Genomic DNA, 21,855 nt, shown 5'->3' on the forward strand with positions numbered 1-21,855 from the left:
TCATTGTTTACTTTGAGTTTGTAAGCCAGATATCAGGTCATAACTGTTGACAGTACCAGTGCTGTAGAGCAGACTGTTGAATCTATTCCCCCTTTTACATAAGTGGTAGACATTAGATTGTGTATGTAGAGAAAGATTATGGCTAACATATTAAGAGTACCTGGTTTAAGAAATGTGATTATTGTTTCCTATAAATGACTCACCTGAAGAGCTTGATTTAAACACAATAAGGCTAGTCACTGGATATAATGTCCTGTGTCATCTTCATTCTCATAAAATGATGTTCTGCACTATAACACATACCGACTACAGGAATGCTATCCCGAGCTACTTAGTGTGAGCACTGTGAACTGACATGCGCTCTCCTCTTTTTCTTTTCATCCTGTTTTCTCCCATATGAATCACACCGTACCATCAGTTCTAAGGCAGTAGTACACTTTGCCCAAAGTTAAGTAAACAGACACATTTGAACTAAATTTAAAGGGAGAGAAGCAAGCATACAGCCACACCGTTACATGTGTTTGTGGAGCAATAGGATGCACCCTGCTTCTCCTTTATTGCTCCTCCAAGAGTCCTGCCTGAGGCTTAGATATTGCACTTTCTATGTCATCATCTTCTTGATCTGGCTGTGTGAGATGCCTTTATTTCAGAGTTCAAGAGTTGTTGTTTGAATTGAAGTTTTTGTGGAGAGGAATTTGTTTTGAAAAGGGGCTACTTTGTCTTGTTTATGGATATTTAATGAAAGGTGTTTGGGTTCGGTCGTATCATCATAGATACTTTCTTCAGGGAGTAGGCACCTCCTCTGAATTCAGCCCAGTAGACTCCATCTTGGTAGCGACTGCGGTAGTGTCCACCTCTGTACCATACTCCGTTGAGGTTAGAATGGGCACATGCGTTGTACCACCAGCCTCCCTTCTGGTAGTGGGCACAGTTACCTGGGTTGAAGCAAGTATTAGTTAGACAACATTGTAGAATCTCAACAAAAATGTATTGTGGGCTTACAGTTGGACTAGGCTAATTGTTAGTTAACTGAGTCAGTACTCAAAACACTAGAAATGTTATCTCGTGTTTCTGTTTCAACGTAACTGAGTGAGTGTGTGCTACCTGTATACGCATCATGGTCTCTGTCCAGCGTAGTGAACTGTTTGCCATTGTGCCAGGTGAGGGAGTCTCCGGCGTTGCCATGGTAGCGGCCCACCCTGAGCTTGTAGAAGTCTGCCTCAGGCTCCAGCCTGAAGCTGGCGTACTCTGCAAACACCTTCCTGCCAGACCAGTCTTCCAGAGTCACCAGCAGCTTGTAGTTCCTCTGGTTGGTCAGCCAGTAGATGTTCTCCAGGCCCAGCCAATACTCTCCATCGATGTTCCCAAAGCCTTGCTATGAGGGGCAAAGGGAGAATACATACAACACAGTCAACATGATGGGCTTTACACAAGTCCCTTCAGCAGAAAGCAGTTGGTCTTGAGGTCTGGGGGATAATTCAGAGCCTCTTCTCTAGTCGGTGCCCGGGAAGTACTGAGATAAACAGTCCCTCTAGTTGCTCTGACAGTAAAGGTCAATATGAATCTGTCTTAGAGTGTTGTTTATTGTCCATTTTTTATTTTATTTTATTTTTTATTGTGGCATTTATTTCCAGTAGGGCAGCTTTTCATCCACACGTTTCTCATTAAGCCTGTATGCGTCCTGTGTGGACTAATTTCACAAAGACCCAACTCATGTTGACTGATGGTATGAGTCATTCGGCCAGTGGTGTGACTGACAGGTGCGGAACCCTGTAGGTACCTCGTCAGAGCAGGCAGTGCAAGGGACCATTCTCCTCAAACCTCAACAATTACTTAGTTTATTTATTAGTTCAGATCTTTTTAACGTCAGACACACCAGACATAAGTCACCTGTTTCACTTTGAACTACAGCCAATGTTCAGCATACAGACACAGTTCTACCTGCCTTCACCTTTTACGAAATGAGTTTGCCTTAGTGTGGGGCTGTTTACATACCTTGTAAGTCTCCCAGTTCCTGAAGAAGTTCACTGAGCCGTCCAGTCTCCTCTGGATGACGGTCCAGCCACCAGGGTCGTGTCTCTGGTCACACCACACCTGCATTAGTTTGTTGGCATTCTCTGGCTTCACCAGGTACATGCCACTGGCCGTGTGGCCATCCTCAAGGGCCTGTAGGCAGTCCTTCCATGGCCCTGCATGGGACAGGAAATGAGACAGACACAGTGGTTAGACAGAAACCCTGGTGGAGTCAGTGGAGGTTGTCAAAGGATATTCTTTCTATAATATGAGTCATTTTCATGTTCATAATTAACCCTTGTGTGGTGTTCATGTTTTTGTTATTCACCCAATGTTTTCGGGTCTGGACCCACAACATTATTGGGTTTTTAAAACAATACAGCCATAACACTTTTAGTAAAAATACTTTACACTTAATATTTATATGTTGACTGATATCAATTATAAGGAATATAGACAGCATACACGATTCATATTTGCCATTTACCTCTGCTAGATCACATTGATCAATAAAAGGGCTATTTGTTTTTTTTTTATAAAATGTGATTTATGTAAACAAAAATCAATTATAATCAATACATGGGTGTAAAAACAATCATGTTTATCTTGCACAAATGTAAATGAAACAAGGTTTTCATCACTATTGATGTTTATTGCTTTGAACTGAACAAATTGGAAGGACAAATTTTACATACAGTATTTTATGGAAATGATAAATGAGCCCCATTGAACACAAATTAAGGCTGGTCAACACACCACATGAGGGACAGAGTTTTACTGTGTGTGTGTTGCTAATGTATTTATTGCATTTGATGCATGTGTACTGTGTCTTCCTGTCCTTCTTGGGTCCACACACATCGCAGGGCTTCTTCTTGTTGCTACCGGCTGCAATCTAGAATGATGAAAACACTTAGTTCAGGAACTTTACTAACATCTCACTCACTCACATATATAGTTACAGCAGGCCAAGGCAGGAGAGTCAGACACACACACATACAACATCACTCACATATATAGTTACAGCAGACCAAGGTAGGAGAGTCACACACACACACACATACAACATCACTCACTTACTTCCGGTATTGGAGTTGTTGGTTCTGTGGGTCGGACGGATGGGGCACCAGCATCCTCCTCCTGAATCCTCCTCACGATGGCTGCAGAAGCTGGGGTCCTTGGGATATGTTGCCTCTTCTGGATTTGAGGTCTTACCAATGCCTTGCCCAGCTCCTCGAGAAAGTGCCATCTCCTCTGGAGCTTCCCTCTGTTCCAATCTGGGTTCAAGGCCATCCAGATGACACCGGGTTATACACCGAGATGTCCAAGATGTTGAAGAATATCGTAGGATTCTTCTTTTCAGCTGTAGCCAGTCACCAGCTTGTCTAAATTGTCCACCCCTCATTTTGTGGCACTGTAATGCATTATGATTTCTGTTTTTTTATGTTCCTGGCCACAGATTCTCCCATCCCTATGCAGCGTACTCATGAGTACCACATGTTTGCCTTTCTTTGGCACGTAGGACACTAGGGACGTGTAGGCCGTGAACACAAATGTAGAGGAATTGATAGGCCTGTTCTGTGTATTCAACAGCTGAGGTGGGAGCTCTGGCTTGTTTTTTCGTACTGTTCCTACCATCGTCAGCTTCATCTTGAGGAGCTCCTGTCCCAGCTTGTGTGAAGTAAAAAAGTTATTTCATATGATGTTGTGGCCACGGAGTCCCTGTGTCACATCCAGGACAACCTACATCCCTTGGTTATTCTCAGGGGCCCCTCCATCTGGCTTTCCCATATACATTTGCAAGTTCCACGCATATGATGAAGCAGCATCACAGGCAGCCCAGATCTTGATTCCATATTTTGTATGTTTAGATGGTATGTACTGCCTGAAGGGGCAGTGTCCCCTAAATGGTATAAGCTGCTCATCAACAGTAACGTTGGGCCCAGGGTTGTGAAACAGGGGAAGGCAGTCCAGTGGACCCGAACACCACATACTGTATGTAATATACATGTGTAGGGGGGTGCACAGTGTGCACTCAATGAACATGTGTTATTTTACATGTTCTTCACAGAAAATGAGCCAAGGCCAATGAGTCTCAGGTTGAAAAAATAATTAATTTGATCATTTTTCTTTAGTAAACTTTGAAAATGGGTCCCACAGACCTGAATACCACACAAGGGTTAATACAACGTTCTTATTGTGTGACCATCACAGTACTGGAGATAGATGCTATGCAGTCTAATTGAAAAGACCACAGCATCATGTTACTGCTGCTACTCCCATCTTTCAGTAGGAAACGCTTTCAGTTTAAGGCCAGGATTGACTTTGGTTGCTGCTCTCACAAGTGAAACGACTGCAGGCTGTGCAGCCAAGAGCAACATTGGCTATAGGGAGACCTGATTGCTGAATGATGCAACAGTAGCAGATACTGTAGATCAGCAGGTACTCTAAAGGTCCCTTGTTGATGAATGATATCATGGGCATTGGGCTATAGAAAACACTCTTTTGTTGAAGTAGAGTTGGAAAGTCTCTTAATATTTAATCACTGTCTTCCTAAACCCCTATTAAACCCTTGCATGTTTCTTATGTTGTTATTGTCAATGGGTGTTTTTGACCTACCCCAGTGGAGGTGAAACCACATCCTCTACCATACTGACCCAGAGAGCAGTTGTGCTGTCATGCAGATCGGAGACATTCCATGTGATTGATAGTGTTTTCATATAGCGTGTTAACTCAGCACTGGGCTTTAGCTTGGCCATTCTCTGGTAATCTAATGTCAGATATCAGCCATTAAAGCTCTACTGAGACAATGGCCTCCTTCATCTGGAAAGGCCTGTGTATTTGTGGACACACAATGTGCCATACTGCTGTCTGTCCACATTTCATCAACATATTGTTTTGAACATTTGTTTTAGGACTGATACCCAACTGAGCGTTCTACTCAATGCAGTCTTTTTTATTTTTTTAACCTTTATTTAACTAGGCAAGCCAGTTAAGAACAAATTCTTATTTACAATGACGGCCTACCCCGGCCAAACCCAGACGACGCTGGGCAAATTGTGCACTGCCCTATGGGACTCCCAATCACGGCTGGATGTGATACAGCCTGGATTCGAACCAGGGACTGTAATGACGCCTCTTGCACTGAGATGCAGTGCCTTAGACCGCTGCACCACTCGGGAGCTCTAGTGAGTCTTAATGGGTGTCTTAATGGGTGCTGATGAAGATATTGTCTAAAGTGCATTACTGTGGCTTGGAAACACGATGACATTTCAAAAGGAGGGAAATAACTAGTATGACAAGCTTTTGTTATCATTGTGATGTCTCCAAATTGACTAGCTAGCTAAGATTGAGGGGAGAGCACTGACATTTTAGCTAGCTAACGTTAGCATTGTTATCTATAGTTGAAGTCGGAAGTTTACATACACCTTAGCCAAATACATTTAAACTCCGTTTTTCACAATTCCTGACATTTAATCCTAGTAAAAATGTCCTGTCTTAGGTCAGTTAGGATCACCACTTTATTTTAAGAATGTGAAATGTCAGAATAATAGAGAGAATGATTTATTTCAGCTTTTATTTATTTCATCACATTCCCAGTGGGTCAGAAGTTTACATACACACAATTAGTATTTTGTAGCATTGCCTTTAAATTGTTTAAATTGGGTCAAACGTTTCGGGTAGCCTTCCACAAGCTTTCCACAATAAGTTGTGTGAATTGTGGCCCATTCCTCCTGACAGAGCTGGTGTAACTGAGTCAGGTTGTAGGCCTCCTTGCTCGCACACGCTTTTTCAGTTCTGCCCACACATTTTCTACTGGATTGAGGTCAGGGCTTTGTGATGGCCACTCCAATACCTTGACTTTGTTGTCCGTAAGCCATTTTGCCACAACTTTGGAAGCATGCTTGTGGTCATTGTCCATTTGGAAGACCCATTTGCGACCAAGCTTTAACTTCCTGACTGATGTCTTGAGACGTTGCTTCAATATATCCACATCATTTTCCTGCCTCATGATGCCATCTATTTTGTGAAGTGCACCAGTCCCTCCTGCAGCAAAGCACCCCTACAACATGATGCTGCCACCCCCATGCTTCACGGTTGGGGTGGTGTTCTTCGGCTTGCAAGCCTCCCCCTTTTTCCTCTGAACATAACAATGTTCATTATGGTCAAACAGTTCTATTTTTGTTTCATCAGACCAGAGGGCATTTCTCCAAAAAGTACGATCTTTGTCCCCATGTGCAGTTGCAAACCATAGTCTGGCTTTTTTATGGCGGTTTTGGAGCAGTGGCTTCTTCCTTGCTAAGGGGACTTTCCAGTTATGTCGATATAGGACTCGTTTTACTGTGGATATAGATACTTTTGTACCTGTTTCCTCCAGCATCTTCACAATGTCCTTTGCTGTTGTTCTGGGATTGATTTGTACTTTTCTCACCAAAGTACGTTCATCTCTAGGAGACAGAACGCGTCTCTTTCCTGAGCGGTATGACGGCTGCGTGGTCCCATGGTGTTTATACTTGCGTACTATTGTTTGTACAGATGAACGTGGTACCTTCAGGCGTTTGGAAATTGCTCCCAAGGATGAACCAGACTTGTGGAGGTCTACAATTTTTTTTCTGAGGTCTTGGCTGATTTCTTTTGATTTTCCCATGATGTCAAGCAAATAAGCACTGAGTTTGAAGGTAGGCCTTGAAATACATCCACAGGTACACCTCCAATTGACTCAAAGGATGTCAATTAGCCTATCAGAAGCTTCTAAAGCCGTGACATAATTTTCTGGAATTTTCCAAGCTGTTTAAAGGCACAGTCAAATTAGTGTATGTAAACTTCTGACCCACTGAAATTGTGACACAATGAATTATAAATGAAATAATCTGTCTGTAAACGATTGTTGGAAAAATGACTTGTGTCATGTACAAAGTAGATGTCCTAACCGACTTGCCAAAACTATAGTTTGTTAACAAGAAATTTGTGGAGTGGTTAAAAAACGAGTTTTAATGACTCCAACCTAAGTGTATGTAAATTTCAACTTCAACTGTAAACTTGACCACATCATAATGATGACAAAGTTGTTTTCTACAATTTATTTGTCTACTTCAGCTCTATCTTATGGTTGCACCTCCGTCGAGTAGAAATCATCAAAACAATTCTAATAAATGCAAGAGTTGGACAATAGATGAAGATACGGCAAACGTTTTCTTTTTTTTATAATCCATCAGATTTTGACTGATTTATAGCACATAAAACATTTTACTGACATGGACAAATAATGTATGGAGTTCAGTGATTTTGGCGGGAATTCTGGCATTGAATTTATTGTTGAATTTCACTTTTTCTTAGAATGCAATCATATATACATTTTCTTTTTGTATCAGATATTTCGTGTTAAAATAGATAACTATTGGGCATATTTGCATTAATAAATTTACACAAAGGGATGGAACAGAGCTGAAAATGGCTGCAACCACCAAACACTTTGGTCTACCCTACCTACACTTACCTGCGCTGTCTAGACAGTCTCATTAATTACTGTTGTTGTCACGTTCTGTTGCATAAAAGTGTCAATAGCAGGATACCCTCGGATTTAAAAAAAATCACAAATATATGGCTGAAAATGACAGATCCTCAGGTGGGTGGGGCATGTGCGTTGCTAGTGTAAGTAAGTGGGAGGGGGGGAATGTGTTGGGGTGTTCCAGCATCAGACTGCGTGGGTTTTGCAGCACTACAATGACACTTTCTGCAAAACATTACCTCAACTCAGATTTTCCTGAACCTCTTCAAGTGTACACTATAAATCTGGTTGTTTATTCAAGTTCATTATACTGAATTGGACTAATTTAAGATAATCCTACTACATTCAAATCCTTATTTTACCTCAGTAACTCTGCCAGGGAGACCGCTGGAACTTATCCCAAATTCCAAAATGTTCAACCTTTCACTTCACGTTTCATTTATCTGACATAATTCCCAACTTGGCAGTTGGTCGTTTTACAGAAGTACTGTGATGAGGTATTTAATATGGCTATGTTTTGAAGAGAAATTTGAAAACTAACCATTAAAGCATCGTTGTTGTCTTTCTGTGAGTTAAAGTATGTTTCCTTATCTCTGAAACATCCTCCACCACCATTGATGTTCTAATGCATTTAGCAGCATATGTAATATGATTCACTGCATAGAAGTAACAGAACTGTATGCTAAAATGGATGCTCTGACAGATACCAAAGTCTGAACAGGATGTGTTTTCTATTGTTCTGCAGTGTATCATTTAATGAGGAATGAAGTTTATGTTAAATGCTGCACGTGTTTGGTATATTCGTTTCTCTTGGTGTTCTCTTTGAAACTGGTTAATATCTGTAAAAACAGGTTAATATCTGTAATAACATGAATTGGCTTATTGCCTGTTAGCCATTACTCTCCACTCAGAAGAGCTCTAGTCATCATACTTGGAAACAGGCTTCTATTGGGCTGCTGGCTCTACTTCTCTAATTGGATGTGACCACACTAGTGGTCACCAACCTTTTCTGAGTCAAAATCACTATCGCAGTCAAAAAGCAAGCCGAGATCTACCACTCAGATTTTTTTTTTACATTTATTTTTTATTTACATTAACCTAATAAAAACTGTTCTGTAGGAATGAGGTTTTTGCAGTAGGCCTAATATATTTTCACAGCATATTGGCTATGTGCCTGGCCTGCCAATATTGTTCTTCTCAGACCAAATTATATTTGAAAACTCAAGCTTTCATGACATAATAGATAAGTTGATGTGCGAGGCACAGCTGAGCATAAATTTAAATAATTAGCTGTTTTATTTTAATGGACTGATGTTACCTGCATCTGATGGTCATGGTGCTTTCAAAACAACTGGGAACTCGGGAAAAAACGAGGTCAAATCATGATGTCAGTGATCTTCAGGTCAGAAAGTTGGAGCTCTAGAAAGATACCCATGTGTTTTATATATATGATACAATTCAGATGATACCGCTCGCGCCGGCCATTACTACAAGCCCGTCCTCCCCAATGAAGGTGTCACCAACCTCCTGTGATATCGATACACTTGGCTACTCATTCATTGCAGCTGCAGCGCGAGTGGAAGTAGGGAGAAGCGCGCTTGATGTTTTGTAATAGTGTTGAATTAAAAAAAAACAGTGTTGACAATGCTGAATAAAAACATGAACTGGACCAGTTGGGGACCACTGGTTTACACTGATGTGATTAGCCAACTGACCCTGTTCAGAACACGATGGACATTTGTACAGAGACAGGAGGAAGAGAGGTATATACACAGAGACTGAAGCAGCTAGTCTGTGTCCAACCAGGGAATGGAAGCGAGCCCTGGTTTAAATAACTAGGAAAAGGCTGTGTGTGTGTGTGTGTGTGTGTGTGTGTGTGTGTGTGTGTGTGTGTGTGTGTGTGTGTGTGTGTGTGTGTGTGTGTGTGTGTGTGTGTGTGTGCGAGTGTGAGTGTGAGTGTGAGAGAGGGGTGATAGAGAGAGAGGAAGACCAGACAGGGGGATGTCAGGCTTTCATAAAGAGTTCACACTGACAGCCTGGCTGTATAAGAATAAAAAGGACGGAAATCAAGGAGCTAATTCCAAATAGGACTGTAAACGGCAAGCAGGACTGTCACAGACAGAGACAGAGGAACAAAGGTTCACATTGTAAATTACCAGGCTAAAACAGGTTAGGTTGTGCTTGGATTGCATGTGGGAAGTAATCCATCAGCCAGCCTCCTCCTCTCCAGTGGGCTTTATGGAAGAGCTGTGTTGTTTAGACATAAACCAGAGGGCTGAGTCTGCCACTGTGGCATAACATTTGACTGATATAAGCCTGGTGGGGATGGAATAAATGACATCACACAAATACGTATTCATTATCTTTCCTCTGTCTTGCTCTTTCTTTCTTTCTTTCTTTCTTTCTCTCTCCCTTCCTTTCTGCATTGTATAGGACTCCATTTTTGTGTGAGGAGTTTGTATAACCTTTGGGTGGTGAGTTGCAGTCGGCCCTGACAGGAAATTGCTTGCCTCCCTTCAAACACAGAGTACAGAGCACAGTGTCTACACCTCAGTCAGGAAAGCACACTGTGGAACACAAACATTTCTATGGAAAGAGCTGTTCAGCATAAGCCAGTGTTTCCTACTACATTCAAATGACATGGTATCTAGTTAATGTGTCTGTTAACAAGAAAATACTTATCAAATAATTTTCAGTTGATTTGGAGAATTCCTTATGGAAGCCTCACCGAGTCCCATACATCCTCTGGACAATCTGTGGCAGAGTGCTGCTAGTCTGTGGCGGGGTTTCCCTCATAACTGAAACACTATATTTACCATGCTACCATTGTCAGGGATAGATTTACCATGAAATGCAGTGTAAGCTGGCTTTGCCCCCTCAGCAGTCGGCTTGTAGCCTATGGTGAGTTGAGACCACACAAACCCTGTCTCTAAACTCCCCTTCATCTGGTGTCTGTCTGCTGAGACACATCTGCTTTTCGCTCAGCCCATTTGAAAAAATACTATAGTATACTATGGTATAAATACTATAGTATTCACTGTAGGGTTTTTGCGGACTTTACTGTAGTATACTGTAGTATTTAGAATTTACTAACACTGTTGTAAAAAAACTGTAGTATAAACTAGTAATTACTATACTGTTTTTGAGAACTGTAGTATATACTATAGTAATTACTGTAGTGTTTTTGCTGACTGTAGTATACTGTAGTATTTACTGTAGTGTTTTTGCGGACTGTCTTATTTACTGTAGTGTTTTTGCGTACTGTAGTATACTTTAGTATTTACTGTAGTGTTTTATAGCGGACATTACTGTAGTGTTTACTATAGTGTTTTTGTTTAATTATCTTTGACATAGAAGTGGGGTCTTTCTCCTTGAGCAAACCTACTGGACAAATACTAAAAGAGCACATTTTCCATAACATGTACAGTAGGTAGGTAGGTAGGTAGTTAGATAGGTAGCGCGGGGACTGGGGTCTGAACAGATAGTTCAGAGCGTCTGCTCTTTTCTGTAACCTATAGGGAACACAATATATGGTCTATACTTGGCATGCAGGTTTATCCCTTATTGGTGGCACAAATTGGGATATGGAGGAGGGGAATAGGCAGGGTATATGCAAATTAACTGATATAGCATTACTATAGTTTAAAAAACAGTTGTGTTTTTGCGAACTGTAGTGTTTTTGCGGACATTACTGTTGTATTTACTACAGTGTTTTTTTGGGGATAATACTATAGTATTTACTATAGTATTCTACAGTATACTACAATAATCTATAGAAAGTACTACAGATGATCGAGGGATACTACAGTGTGTATTCTACAGCAGTGGTTCCCAGACTTTTTCACTCGGGCCCCCCTTCCACCACTGGTGAACATCAATAAGTTGAAAGCCTGACTGACTTCCTTAAAAAAAAAGACAATTGGGAGAGAGGAGGAACTCCACGCCCCCCTTGCCGACCTCACCTATCGTTTGGGAACCACTGTTCTATAGTATACTACAGTCTACTACAGAATTCTATAGTAAGTACTGTAGTATGCTACAGTTAACTGTAGTATTTTTTTCATGTCAGAATATTCATATCCAACAGCAATAGTCACTCACACAGACATACGAGCTAACATTTCACTGTTAACAGTTAAATATGAGGAATCAAATAATAAAACTTTAAAGACAATGATATACTGTAGGTATTAGTCATGTTTTGTTGAAGACCAGTCAGATTGTTTTACTTCTCTTATCAGATAAAGACCAAGTTAACTCGCCAGACACACACACACACAGCTAGAGTACATGACAGACAGCCTTATCCAGTTGTGATCCCTGTTGTATTTAGTCAACTATACAGTTAACTAAATCTATCAATTAACCATCCACTTACTTAAGCTTCATTAACTGTACCAAATCAAGGAGGATAGGTTCAGACAGCTCCACTTTCACTGGCCTCAAAACCAGTGGGCTCTAGTCCAACCATCCATGAGCACACACAAATATGTGTTTTAAGATTCTTGTGTGGATTGTAATCAGCTGACTGTAGTATCAAGCCCATTAGATGATATGCATCTCAAAAGGTTTTAGACAACAACAGCTCTGTTCTCCCTTAGAGGCCTTTTCTCAGGGAATGTGTGGAACTTATTATTCCCATAGACAATAGTGAGAAGAATGGATAAAGAATGGAGAGCTGCTGTTGGCTGATGATTAATAAGAAATACCAAACTGCTCTCACACACAACCCTCTGTTTCAGACTGGCGTAGACATTAGTCTGATGAGTGTTCATAGAACATGCCAGCTTCTCTTTTTCCGCTTGACCCCTCATATAAATGTAACTTCAGACCAGATCTGTTTCAAGGAATATCAATTTCAATAGGTAACATAAAACAGTCAGGCTGCTCAATGAAACAGAGAGACTCACCAGAGGGTTTGGTAGTGATAGAGGGGCTGCCTGTGCCGCTGGGCATGGTAGGAATGACAGGCAGTACAGACTTCTGGTCACTCTGAATCTCGTTGGTGATCTGGTTGGTGAGGCGTGGGTAGGTGGGAGGTTGGTAGGGCTTGTTGATGGGTGGTGATGGTGCAGGTGGGGGCTGTGGCCTTGGCTGGGGGACGGGAACAGGGCGAGGGGGGCTGACAGACCGACCCTGGCACTGCTCCTCCAGCAGGGTAATGAGGACCGACTGGTTGTTGGCCAGAGAGGCCAGGTGCTGGTACTTGTGCTCCAGGTCCTTGTAGCGGTTAGTGAGCTGCTGCATCTCCGAGGTCTGGTTGAGGATGCGGTTCTCCATCTGGGACAGCTCCAGTGCGTTGTCCCTCTTCCTGATGATCTCGTGTAGCAGCTGCATGTAGAGCTGGGTCACCCTAGAGTTCATGTTCCTGCTCTCCTTCCTCAGCAGCTTGACCTCGTTGACGATGCCTCCGTCCACCTCAACCAGCTGCTGCAGCGTCTCGATCTGCATCTTCTGCTTCTGCAGCTCCACGTTCAGCAGCTCCAGCTCCTGCCTGTTGACGCGGTTCTCCAACGCTGCATCCGGCTCCTTGCGGTTCACACAGATGGCCCCTGTCACCTTCTGCTGGGGAACGATGAAGGTGTAGGAACACTTGTCAGGCTGCTGGGGTTCGGCGGGGGCTCGCCTGCTCCTCTGCCCAGCATACAGGAACTCTCTCTCCAGGCCATCCTCACTGCTCTCCCTTTCCTTGCTCCTGGCCTGGGGGTTGCTCTCCTGAGGGTTCCCCTGACCCTGGGGCTGCTGGGCTCCAGAGACAAGACCATACACTACGAACAGCAGCACCACGGGGAGCTCCATCAGTCTGGGAAGGGCTCTCACTCACACACACCTTAGGAGGCATAGGGATTTAGAACAACAGGAATGGATGGGGAAAGAGAAAGGGAGGTCATTGGTTTGGCAAAAATAATGAATTGTTTTAAAAATACTGTGACATTCCACCCTGTGGTCAGCTATCTCATTCAAATGATCTCTAATCGCACAGTATAGGCCTACTGTTTTGATAAATGGATGAATGTGTTATAAAACCTAAACAAACTCATTTGTATAATTCAAAGGAAAGGTTCACCCATTTTTTATGTTATATTGTTTTTGTGCATCTCTGAGTGATCTATTGATTCCTTGGATCATGTCATGTTTTCATGTTTTTGAGCTAGCGTCCAATAGACTCCCATTCACTCCTTGAAGGAGAGCACTCTTTTTCCCAGAATACACCTCGCAGCCCATTGACGTAGCATGGGCAACGTTTCCCATCTCCTCAAAAGTATAGTATCTGCCGTTGTAGACTCCTAAATGAATTGTGCAGTTTGTTTAAGCAATTTTGCAGCTAACTAGCTAAGTTACATGCTGATATTGTCTTTGGTATTATTGTGTGTTTAGCTACGTTTGCTAGCTAGCCAGTCAGCCTATAGACAAAGCATTGCATTTTGAATTTTGTAGTCGACTTGAGCTGCAACAGATTTCCACAATGATTTTCCATGTTGCTACCAACCTTATTATAATGCCAAAATTAAACATTTGTTCACAAAAAATATTGTTCTTACATATTACTGTTATTTAACACTGTAAATTAAAGGAATGCGTGGTTTTTCCTTTAAACTCATACTCATATTCACTTCTTGGGGTTAGCATGTCTCGAGTGAAAGGGTATTATTTTGTCAGGTATTGTCACTTTGGTAATGGTGTGTTTTCCATGAGTCCTGTCTGTACAGGCTGAAAGAAACAAGACACTGATTCCAACACAAGATCTGGCACCACATATTCTATGCTTGTGATATCATTGAATGTTATCAAACAGTGGAAATCTCAACTCCGAGGCAGATTTGATTTCACCAAGGTGCCAAGCTGGCGTGCCATCATGTTTCTAAACAGGCACCAGGCTTGTAGTGTTGGCTATGGTTGTGAGAGCATGGCTGGCTCTGGGCATTAAGAAACCTTTTTCGTGGCCTGCCTGTTTAGTCCATTAAGGCCCCTGCTGGAGACCCACAGGGCTGGGATCTACTCTTACACTGACAGGACATTAATGGGAGCCTTCACAGCTCCACTGATTGAGACCAGAGGCCACCTGTCCCTTAGAATGGCCTTCTCCCAGTCTCTATTACCTGTGAGGGCCAGGCAGGCACACACCTCAGGGAGCAGTCCTATCCTGCCCTGGGAGCCCCTATTCATTCCAGAGCCCAGCCCATCATCTAGGGCAACTCTGGGGGTCCTTAGGGCTAAATAAATATTGGCCACCATAAAAGGAAGCATTTCCTGCTTAGGATGCTGTGACTTTGTATTATATAACATCAACTGTAACTGTGTTGCATAATAAAAGTAGAGGAATAACCTTAAAATGTATGTTTGAGTATGAAAAACATAGCCAGACACATAGCCAGACACATACAATTCGATCTGGATTGTGGTTTTGTTTAGTGTGAATTGAACAGATTTTAGGCACCTCTACTTAACAGTAAAGTCATCTGCCATACAGTAGCTTGGGTTTGTGAACTGTTATTCAGTGGACCAGAATTAGATGTGTTAACTGGAAGCTGTTGGAGTGTCAATAGTCTAACCCTTTCCACCTCTGCTAAGGCAAGTGTTGTTTTTTTTAGCTAATAAGGTACTGATCTCTCTAGTTGCTAAGTTCTTTTGAATGATGTCAGGGTGTTGTGTTTAGCTAGCTGTCCTGACTCTGGCTCTCTTGGGTGACTGCCACTGTTAGGAGGAGTGTTTTCACATGTCTATCCCCTATCTGCTCCTCAGTGCTGCGCAGGCCTGGGCATCATTTCTTATGGAAAGTTTGACACGCATAGCAGCTGATGCTGTTCTTGCACCTGTTTTAATATATTGATCAGATTGTATCAGACCTGAACTGTTTACCAAGAGAAAGATACTGGGGTGCATTCACAAGTTAAAGTACACATCATTGTGTATATATCATTTCCTATATGTATTTGGAATTTTGGAATTTCAATCTAAATTTAACCTGAAAAGAATGTAGAACTCTTGAACCTTCTCAATGTGCTCTGGATCATTACATTGCTCTGTTTATCAGTGTTGAGAGAATGTTGTGTAATATCAATCTTCCCTGACACAGTGTGTCTCTGCAGAGAGGCTACATTTAATTAGTGTGATTAATGCACAACGACTACATTTTAAGATATAACCCTTAGCTTTTCGCAGGAGTGCATGAAAAAGAGGCGCTTTGACTGTTTGTTCCATATTTCAAAATGAAGGCATTTGTATTAGACAAATAGCCGGGCAGCAGTTGAAGGGGCTGTGGTGTTATTGGAAGCGGAGGGGATGCCCCAGAGTGCAGAGGAGAATGTGTTAACAAGGGCCTGTACCCCTGGGGCTCCTTAATTGAAAGCTGCTGCATATTGGATTACAGAGGAGCCTGTGCAACACCTCCCCAGAGCCAGGACAAGCCTTTCTAATCTCAAAGTGGGAGGCTTGGTGCAGGGCAGGCTCATGGCTGCCCAGTTCTGTTGAGTCTGTTCAGTATGAGGGTAACTATATTAACTGTTCAGTAGTTACTGCTAGAGGTCTGACCCAAAGGAGAACCACGTGCATGATGTTCAGACTGCCTTCAGAATGAGAGGGGAGAACACTTGTTTTTGCCTTGCTATTCTGGGCATGGGGCCAGCACATTAGGTTCAAGAGATGGAGAGCAAAACTGTCCAAGAACAAGGCCTTTGGAGATCTCTGGCTGGTATGAGGAAAATTATAGTTGAAGATATGAAAGAGATAAAGGCATGGAATGGGAGAGACAGCCAGATACTAACTCACTTAACCTTTAGTGCTGCTGCCATGTTTTGTTGCTACCATGTTGTTGTCATGTGGTGTTGCTACCATGCTGTGTTGTCATGTGTTGCTGCCATGCTATGCTGTTGTCTTAGGTCTCTCTTTATGTTGTGTTGTGGTGTCTCTCTTGTTCTGATGTGTGTTTTGTCCTATATGTTTATTTTTTATCCCAGAACCCGTCCCCGCAGGAGACCTTTTGCCTTTTGGTAGGCCGTCATTGTAAATAAAAATGTGTTCTTAACTGACTTGCCTAGTTAAATAAAGGTCAACAAAATATATACAATACCAGTCAGAGGTTTGGACACACCTACACATTCCAGGGTTTTTCTTACTTTTTTTACTAGTTTCTACATTGTAGAATAATATAGTAAAGACATCAAAACTATGAAATAACACATATGGAATCATGTAGTAACCAAAAAAGTGTTAAACAAATCAAAATATATTTTTGAAACTTATATATATATACAGTACAAGTCAAAAGTGTATTATATATTAGTATAAGCCTAGCCTACATTTCTGTCTCCTATTAATTGTGAAAACATGTCTTTAAGCTATATATATTGTTACTGAATGCCCATATGTTATTCTCACAAAGCGTCTGCCCACGAGTAAAAGTTCAGAAGAAGCCGTGGTTAAGTTTTGGTTTCAGTCTTAGGCTTTTAGTGTGAAACTCTCCTCTGGATGCAGTATATGGGTCCCTTTCATGGAATTAATCCATTCCCACAAAGCCCTGTTGTATGATGTGGTGTGACGTCATCAAAGTACATGCTGATTGACTCAGAGACAATAGTAAAGGTTGCATCTAGCTACATTATCTAAACATACACAGAAGTCCTTATTAAGGTTCTGAATGAAAGAGACAGTGATGGCCTTCACTAATATAAGACCACGTTGTGGGATGTACAACAGGGGAAAAAATGAATTCCTCAGTGGGACACAGAGGACAACAACACATGATAATGATCTGGTCTAATGGAACAGTCACTGTCTCCCTTATGTTAATAGCCTGGGATTGATGTGGTTTCCCTCTCTGGAACATTAGCTCTGTGTCTGGGAGAAGCTATGCACCGGCCACTCCATGTCACTCCATGCCACAGAAAAGACCCATAGTACTACGTGGTCAGCCAGGAGTCTCCAATTAGTCTCCCAGCCAGGCCTCCCACCACCTCAAAGCTGGAGGAAAATGCCTGAGCTGGCAGTGGGGGAGTGTGTGTGTTCAGATAACACAACATGCCAGACTCAGGCTCTCAGGGCTCCCAGGGCTCCCAGGGACCAGAGTTAGTCCCATTTGCCCCAAGACAGTCAATCTATTATTAACCCCTCCGTTACCTAGCACCTGAGGTAACAACAGCAAGCCCCATGCCCTCTTCTCCTCCGTAGTTATACACAGACAGCTGACTAACTGGCCTTGTTATTGTCGTGACATAAAAACAGGACGGTGTTACTATAGACAGTAGCTTTATGGATGACAGTGCACTTGAGGTAAACAATGTCCTTATTAGGACTGTCTAATTACGGCTGTTTTGCTCTTTAGAATGTCTGTCAAATTCACAGCTTGGTAATGACTTTATCAAATAATTTCTCTGTTTTTTTCCATATCTAATAGTGTGTGACAGGCAGTGCTTTGTGTGGGTCAGTGTGGCTGTGAGCAGCAGCGTGCTCCAGTGTTTTTGTTCATGCGCAGCCCATAATTAATTAGTAGGTGAGCAGAGCGGCCCGGTGGGCCTGGCTGATGTCTCTCGCCCCAGCCCCTCTCACTTCAGAGTGAGTGTGGCATTCCTCACAGTCTTAGCCACTCTTTAGAGTGAGCTGCCACAGACAGACAGACAGACACACTGGTAGTTGTGAAGAGAGAGAACGACAGAGAGAGACCCCTCCTCTCTGCTCCAGCTCTGCTGTACCTACAAGCCAGTTCTGCCTTCTGCTCTACCACACCACAGCTAGTCATACATACACCAGCAGCTCTGTTATCTCAACTACCACAAACTAATACAAGTGCACATAATTATTCACAGTTTATTACTAGTCATAACATATCAATTCAACACCTCCCAATCTACAGCACTGGAGCACTGTGCAAAATGAAGCATATGCTCAAATTAAGACCAATTGACAGTGCTGGTTGTAGACATTCAGTATGTCTTGGATCAGAATTAAGTTAACTTTGAAATGGTAATCTGAGTAATTCATTATCTAAGGTGACACCATTTTTTCCATAAGCATGTAATGCTGGTTAGCCCATAATATGACACTGCAGACATAATTAACCTCAGCCCAGCCTCAGCCCCAACCTCCACTACCTGCTCAGTCTGCTCTGTCTGACGCTGATGGAAAGCAGCCATTGTTATGGCTTTCCACGGCAGAGAATAGTTCTGATGATAATTGACCATATTTAATAAGGTTTCTTTCTTTGACTCTTTCAGGATTGTGTGTTGTGGTGTGTTTTAGACATGCTGTCAGGCAGGGGGTTTCAGGAATTGTTTCGATACGTTCCTAATTGCACCGTCAAAGCACTCTTATCCACAGCCCTGGTAACTTTTATCCACAGCCCTGGCAACTCTTATCCACAGCCCTGGTAACTCTTATCCACAGCCCTGGTAACTCTTATCCACAGCCCTGGTAACTCTTATCCACAGCCCTGGCAACTCTTATCCACAGCCCTGGTAACTCTTATCCACAGCCCTGGTAACTCTTATCCACAGCCCTGGTAACTCTTATCCACAGCCCTGGTAACTCTTATCCACAGCCCTGGCAACTCTTATCCACAGCCCTGGTAACTCTTATCCACAGCCCTGGTAACTCTTATCCACAGCCCTGGCAACTCTTATCCACAGCCCTGGCAACTCTTATCCACAGCCCTGGTAACTCTTATCCACAGCCCTGGCAACTCTTATCCACAGCCCTGGTAACTCTTATCCACAGCCCTGGCAACTCTTATCCACAGCCCTGGCAACTCTTATCCACAGCCCTGGCAACTCTTATCCACAGCCCTGGCAACTCTTATCCACAGCCCTGGCAACTCTTATCCACAGCCCTGGTAACTCTTATCCACAGCCCTGGTAACTCTTATCCACAGCCCTGGCAACTCTTATCCACAGCCCTGGCAACTCTTATCCACAGCCCTGGCAACTCTTATCCACAGCCCTGGCAACTTTTATCCACAGCCCTGGCAACTCTTATCCACAGCCCTGGCAGCAGAGAACACAGAACAGCCCTTTTCGTCCAAGTCCACTTCAGCATGGAGGAACATCATGAGGCAGCAGAAAGTTGTACCCAGTACTTTGTGCAGCATTTTATAAAAAAACACTGTATATATTCATAAGCTTTATCCATTCATGTACAAATGACAGCAAACTCATTTAGACAAAAATGTATCTGTAATTTGGCATTTTGTGATGTGAATTTCTGTTATTTTTCTGAATAATCAGACAACCTCAAATAAGCAACTTCTACTGGTGTGAACCACATCACAAAATGAGGGCATGGCTTTTTATGGCACTGCTTACAATCATGAATGCCCCAGAGATGCTCCTGGTAAAAAAGACCAGGCTCCTACTATTGACACTTTTCACTGGCAGCCTATCTTTGTTGTTCGAGTATGTCTTTGGAATGATGACAAGCTGATTGTTTACCAGTGGTTAACAAGCCCTTGCTCTGGAAAGCCCACTACTTCATTATCTCTGCGTTGTGTCAATCCCTCTCTGCTGTGTCTATATCAGAGCCAGCTGCCTTTTTAAACAACTTAAAGGAATCAGACAGGGGAATTGCCCCGGGCAACAAACTTCTCCTTGTATCTCCATAGAGATACCACTGAAGGGCTAAGCTTCAAACTGATCAGCATGATTCTCTGGCTAACTCAACACAAAGTGGCCAAAGCCTTTCTGTCACTGTGCAGCTTAGCGATCAATTTCTACAAATGTACTAGATTATCAACAGATAAGACTAGCAACACTTAAAGAACTATGAGCAAGCCATGCTGGATGTTTGCATGTACACATTCAATAAAGACAGTGAAAGATACAAGGAAAGTCAAAGGCCACTGAATACTTACCAGATAATTGTAGACTGTAGCTTGTTATCCCTTCAGTTCCCTTGCCCTCCCGGCAACACTGATTGACGTGTCCCCTTGAAGAAAGTCATCACCAGTCTGTGTAAAAGCTGCTTGGGGCTGTCCCTCTCTCTCTGGATCACTTGCTCTTTGGCACCTGAGTAAACCCTGTCACTCAATAGTTGACTGTGGTTTGAATCATGTTATTACAACCAGGAGCTGCACTTGCTGGGAATAAGTCCTTTGTACTGTAGGCACTGAGCAAGGATAAAAAATGAACCTCATAAGATTTTAGACACTTACCAATTAAAAGAGAATACATCCAAATGTGTTAGATGTAATGAGTAGTTTCCTCAGAGGCAGTGAGAGAGCAGCATCGTCTGGTCAGTGTGCTCTCTGTAGCCCGGTAGGAGAAGACTATCACTTTCTCTGTGCTGAGTCCATCACTTCTGCTGACAACTCTGAGACAATCTTTTTCTGCTGCCTCCCTTAATTCCCCTTTTCTTTCTCTCCTTTCGCTCTCCCTCCACTGTCTCTCACTCTCCTTCTCTCTCTTTTGCGCTCTCTCTCTCTCAGTGCATTTACATGATGAAAAATGCTCTGACACAACGTTTCAGTAAGCTGACAAATTTAGCACAGGCCCTCCCCTTTTCTCCTTTTCTCCTTTCTCCTCCCCTTGGCACAAAGACACCCACAAGCATGACATACAAGCTCTGGCTACACACACCTCCCCTCTCTCATTCCCACACACATACACACTTCCCTCCAGTTTCCCATCCCCCTCTTGGTCCACCACCACTATTTCTGGCATTGTCTGTTGGTTGTAACAGCAAGGAGTGGTGATGTCACAGTAATCAGAGCCTAATTGGGCATGTATGTGAGCCGCTGTAGGAGGAAGGAAGCAGCTTATAGAGATATGGAGAAAATATAGCCAAGCATTAGTCCAATGGCAGTTTTGATTTGAGCTAATAGTAATTAAGCTGTGGATTGGATGAGAGGAAGTTGTCCCTAGACCAGAGCTAATGGGCAGGCTCTCTCGGTTGTGAAACAGGCTGCTCTACAGAGGGCACCAGATTGGGCTGGAGGGGGTGATGAGGATGATTTAAACTGTTTATTTATTTATTTAATTTATCTCCTCATCCTTCTCTACCCAGTGTTGTTTTTGTTATTGTTGGGGTTCTTTGCATTATTGAGTTTGTGTGTTTGTTTTGTTCTTGTTGTTTGAAGAAGATGCCTGGAATTTGTTAGAGTGATTGGGAACATGTTGCTCAATATGGACAGAGCCAAGGCGTGTTCATGATGTGTCAGTGTGTAGACAAGCTTGCCAAAGCTGAGAAAAGCAGTCATGCAGAGAATTGGCTGTGACAGTCTTCAACTGGCTGTATAGGTTTTGTTGTTCTCTCATTTTGCATAAGGACTGAATTGTTTATTTCTCAAGGTAATAGTCTTGTTACTAGGTTTCCGGATTCCACTTTAATTGTTTATTTACATGACGTGTTTA

General features: G+C 42.7%; 1 protein-coding gene and 1 non-coding gene across 5 annotated transcripts; both read right to left on the bottom strand.

Moving 5' to 3' along the window:
• Positions 1-382: 382 nt before the first annotated feature.
• On the bottom strand, positions 383-21,055 carry LOC115164590 (angiopoietin-related protein 2). Of its 4 annotated transcripts, none has more exons than XM_029717243.1 (6): positions 20,658-21,055; positions 20,358-20,431; positions 12,430-13,349; positions 1,996-2,189; positions 1,105-1,375; positions 383-935 (listed from the first exon to the last, which is right to left on the bottom strand). In XM_029717243.1, exons 3-6 carry the CDS (start codon positions 13,316-13,318, stop codon positions 736-738), a joined length of 1,554 nt encoding a protein of 517 aa, XP_029573103.1. In that variant the 5' UTR covers positions 13,319-13,349; positions 20,358-20,431; positions 20,658-21,055; the 3' UTR covers positions 383-735. The 4 variants fall into 4 exon arrangements, with proteins under 4 accessions (XP_029573103.1, XP_029573102.1, XP_029573100.1 ...); XM_029717242.1 differs by having other exon boundaries at positions 20,358-20,511; XM_029717240.1 differs by having other exon boundaries at positions 20,358-20,522.
• On the bottom strand, positions 10,877-10,930 carry LOC115165201 (U7 small nuclear RNA). Its single transcript, XR_003870100.1, has one exon. It is a non-coding gene; the product is annotated as a U7 small nuclear RNA (small nuclear RNA).
• Positions 21,056-21,855: the final 800 nt, after the last annotated feature.

The sequence above is a fragment of the Salmo trutta genome, chromosome 27, assembly GCF_901001165.1.
Source record: "Salmo trutta chromosome 27, fSalTru1.1, whole genome shotgun sequence".
In the NCBI taxonomy this organism is placed as follows: Eukaryota; Metazoa; Chordata; class Actinopteri; order Salmoniformes; family Salmonidae; genus Salmo; species Salmo trutta.

Bases quoted from the DNA above. Each gene is read 5' to 3' on its own strand.
- LOC115164590 (XM_029717243.1), bottom strand. From the start codon at position 13,318: ATGGAGCTCCCCGTGGTGCTGCTGTTCGTAGTGTATGGTCTTGTCTCT. The intron at 2,190-12,429 runs GTGAGTCTCTCT...TGTCCCATGCAG, and splicing joins TATCACTACCAAACCCTCTG to GGCCATGGAAGGACTGCCTA. The intron at 1,376-1,995 runs GTATGTAAACAG...TGCCCCTCATAG, and splicing joins GGAACTGGGAGACTTACAAG to CAAGGCTTTGGGAACATCGA.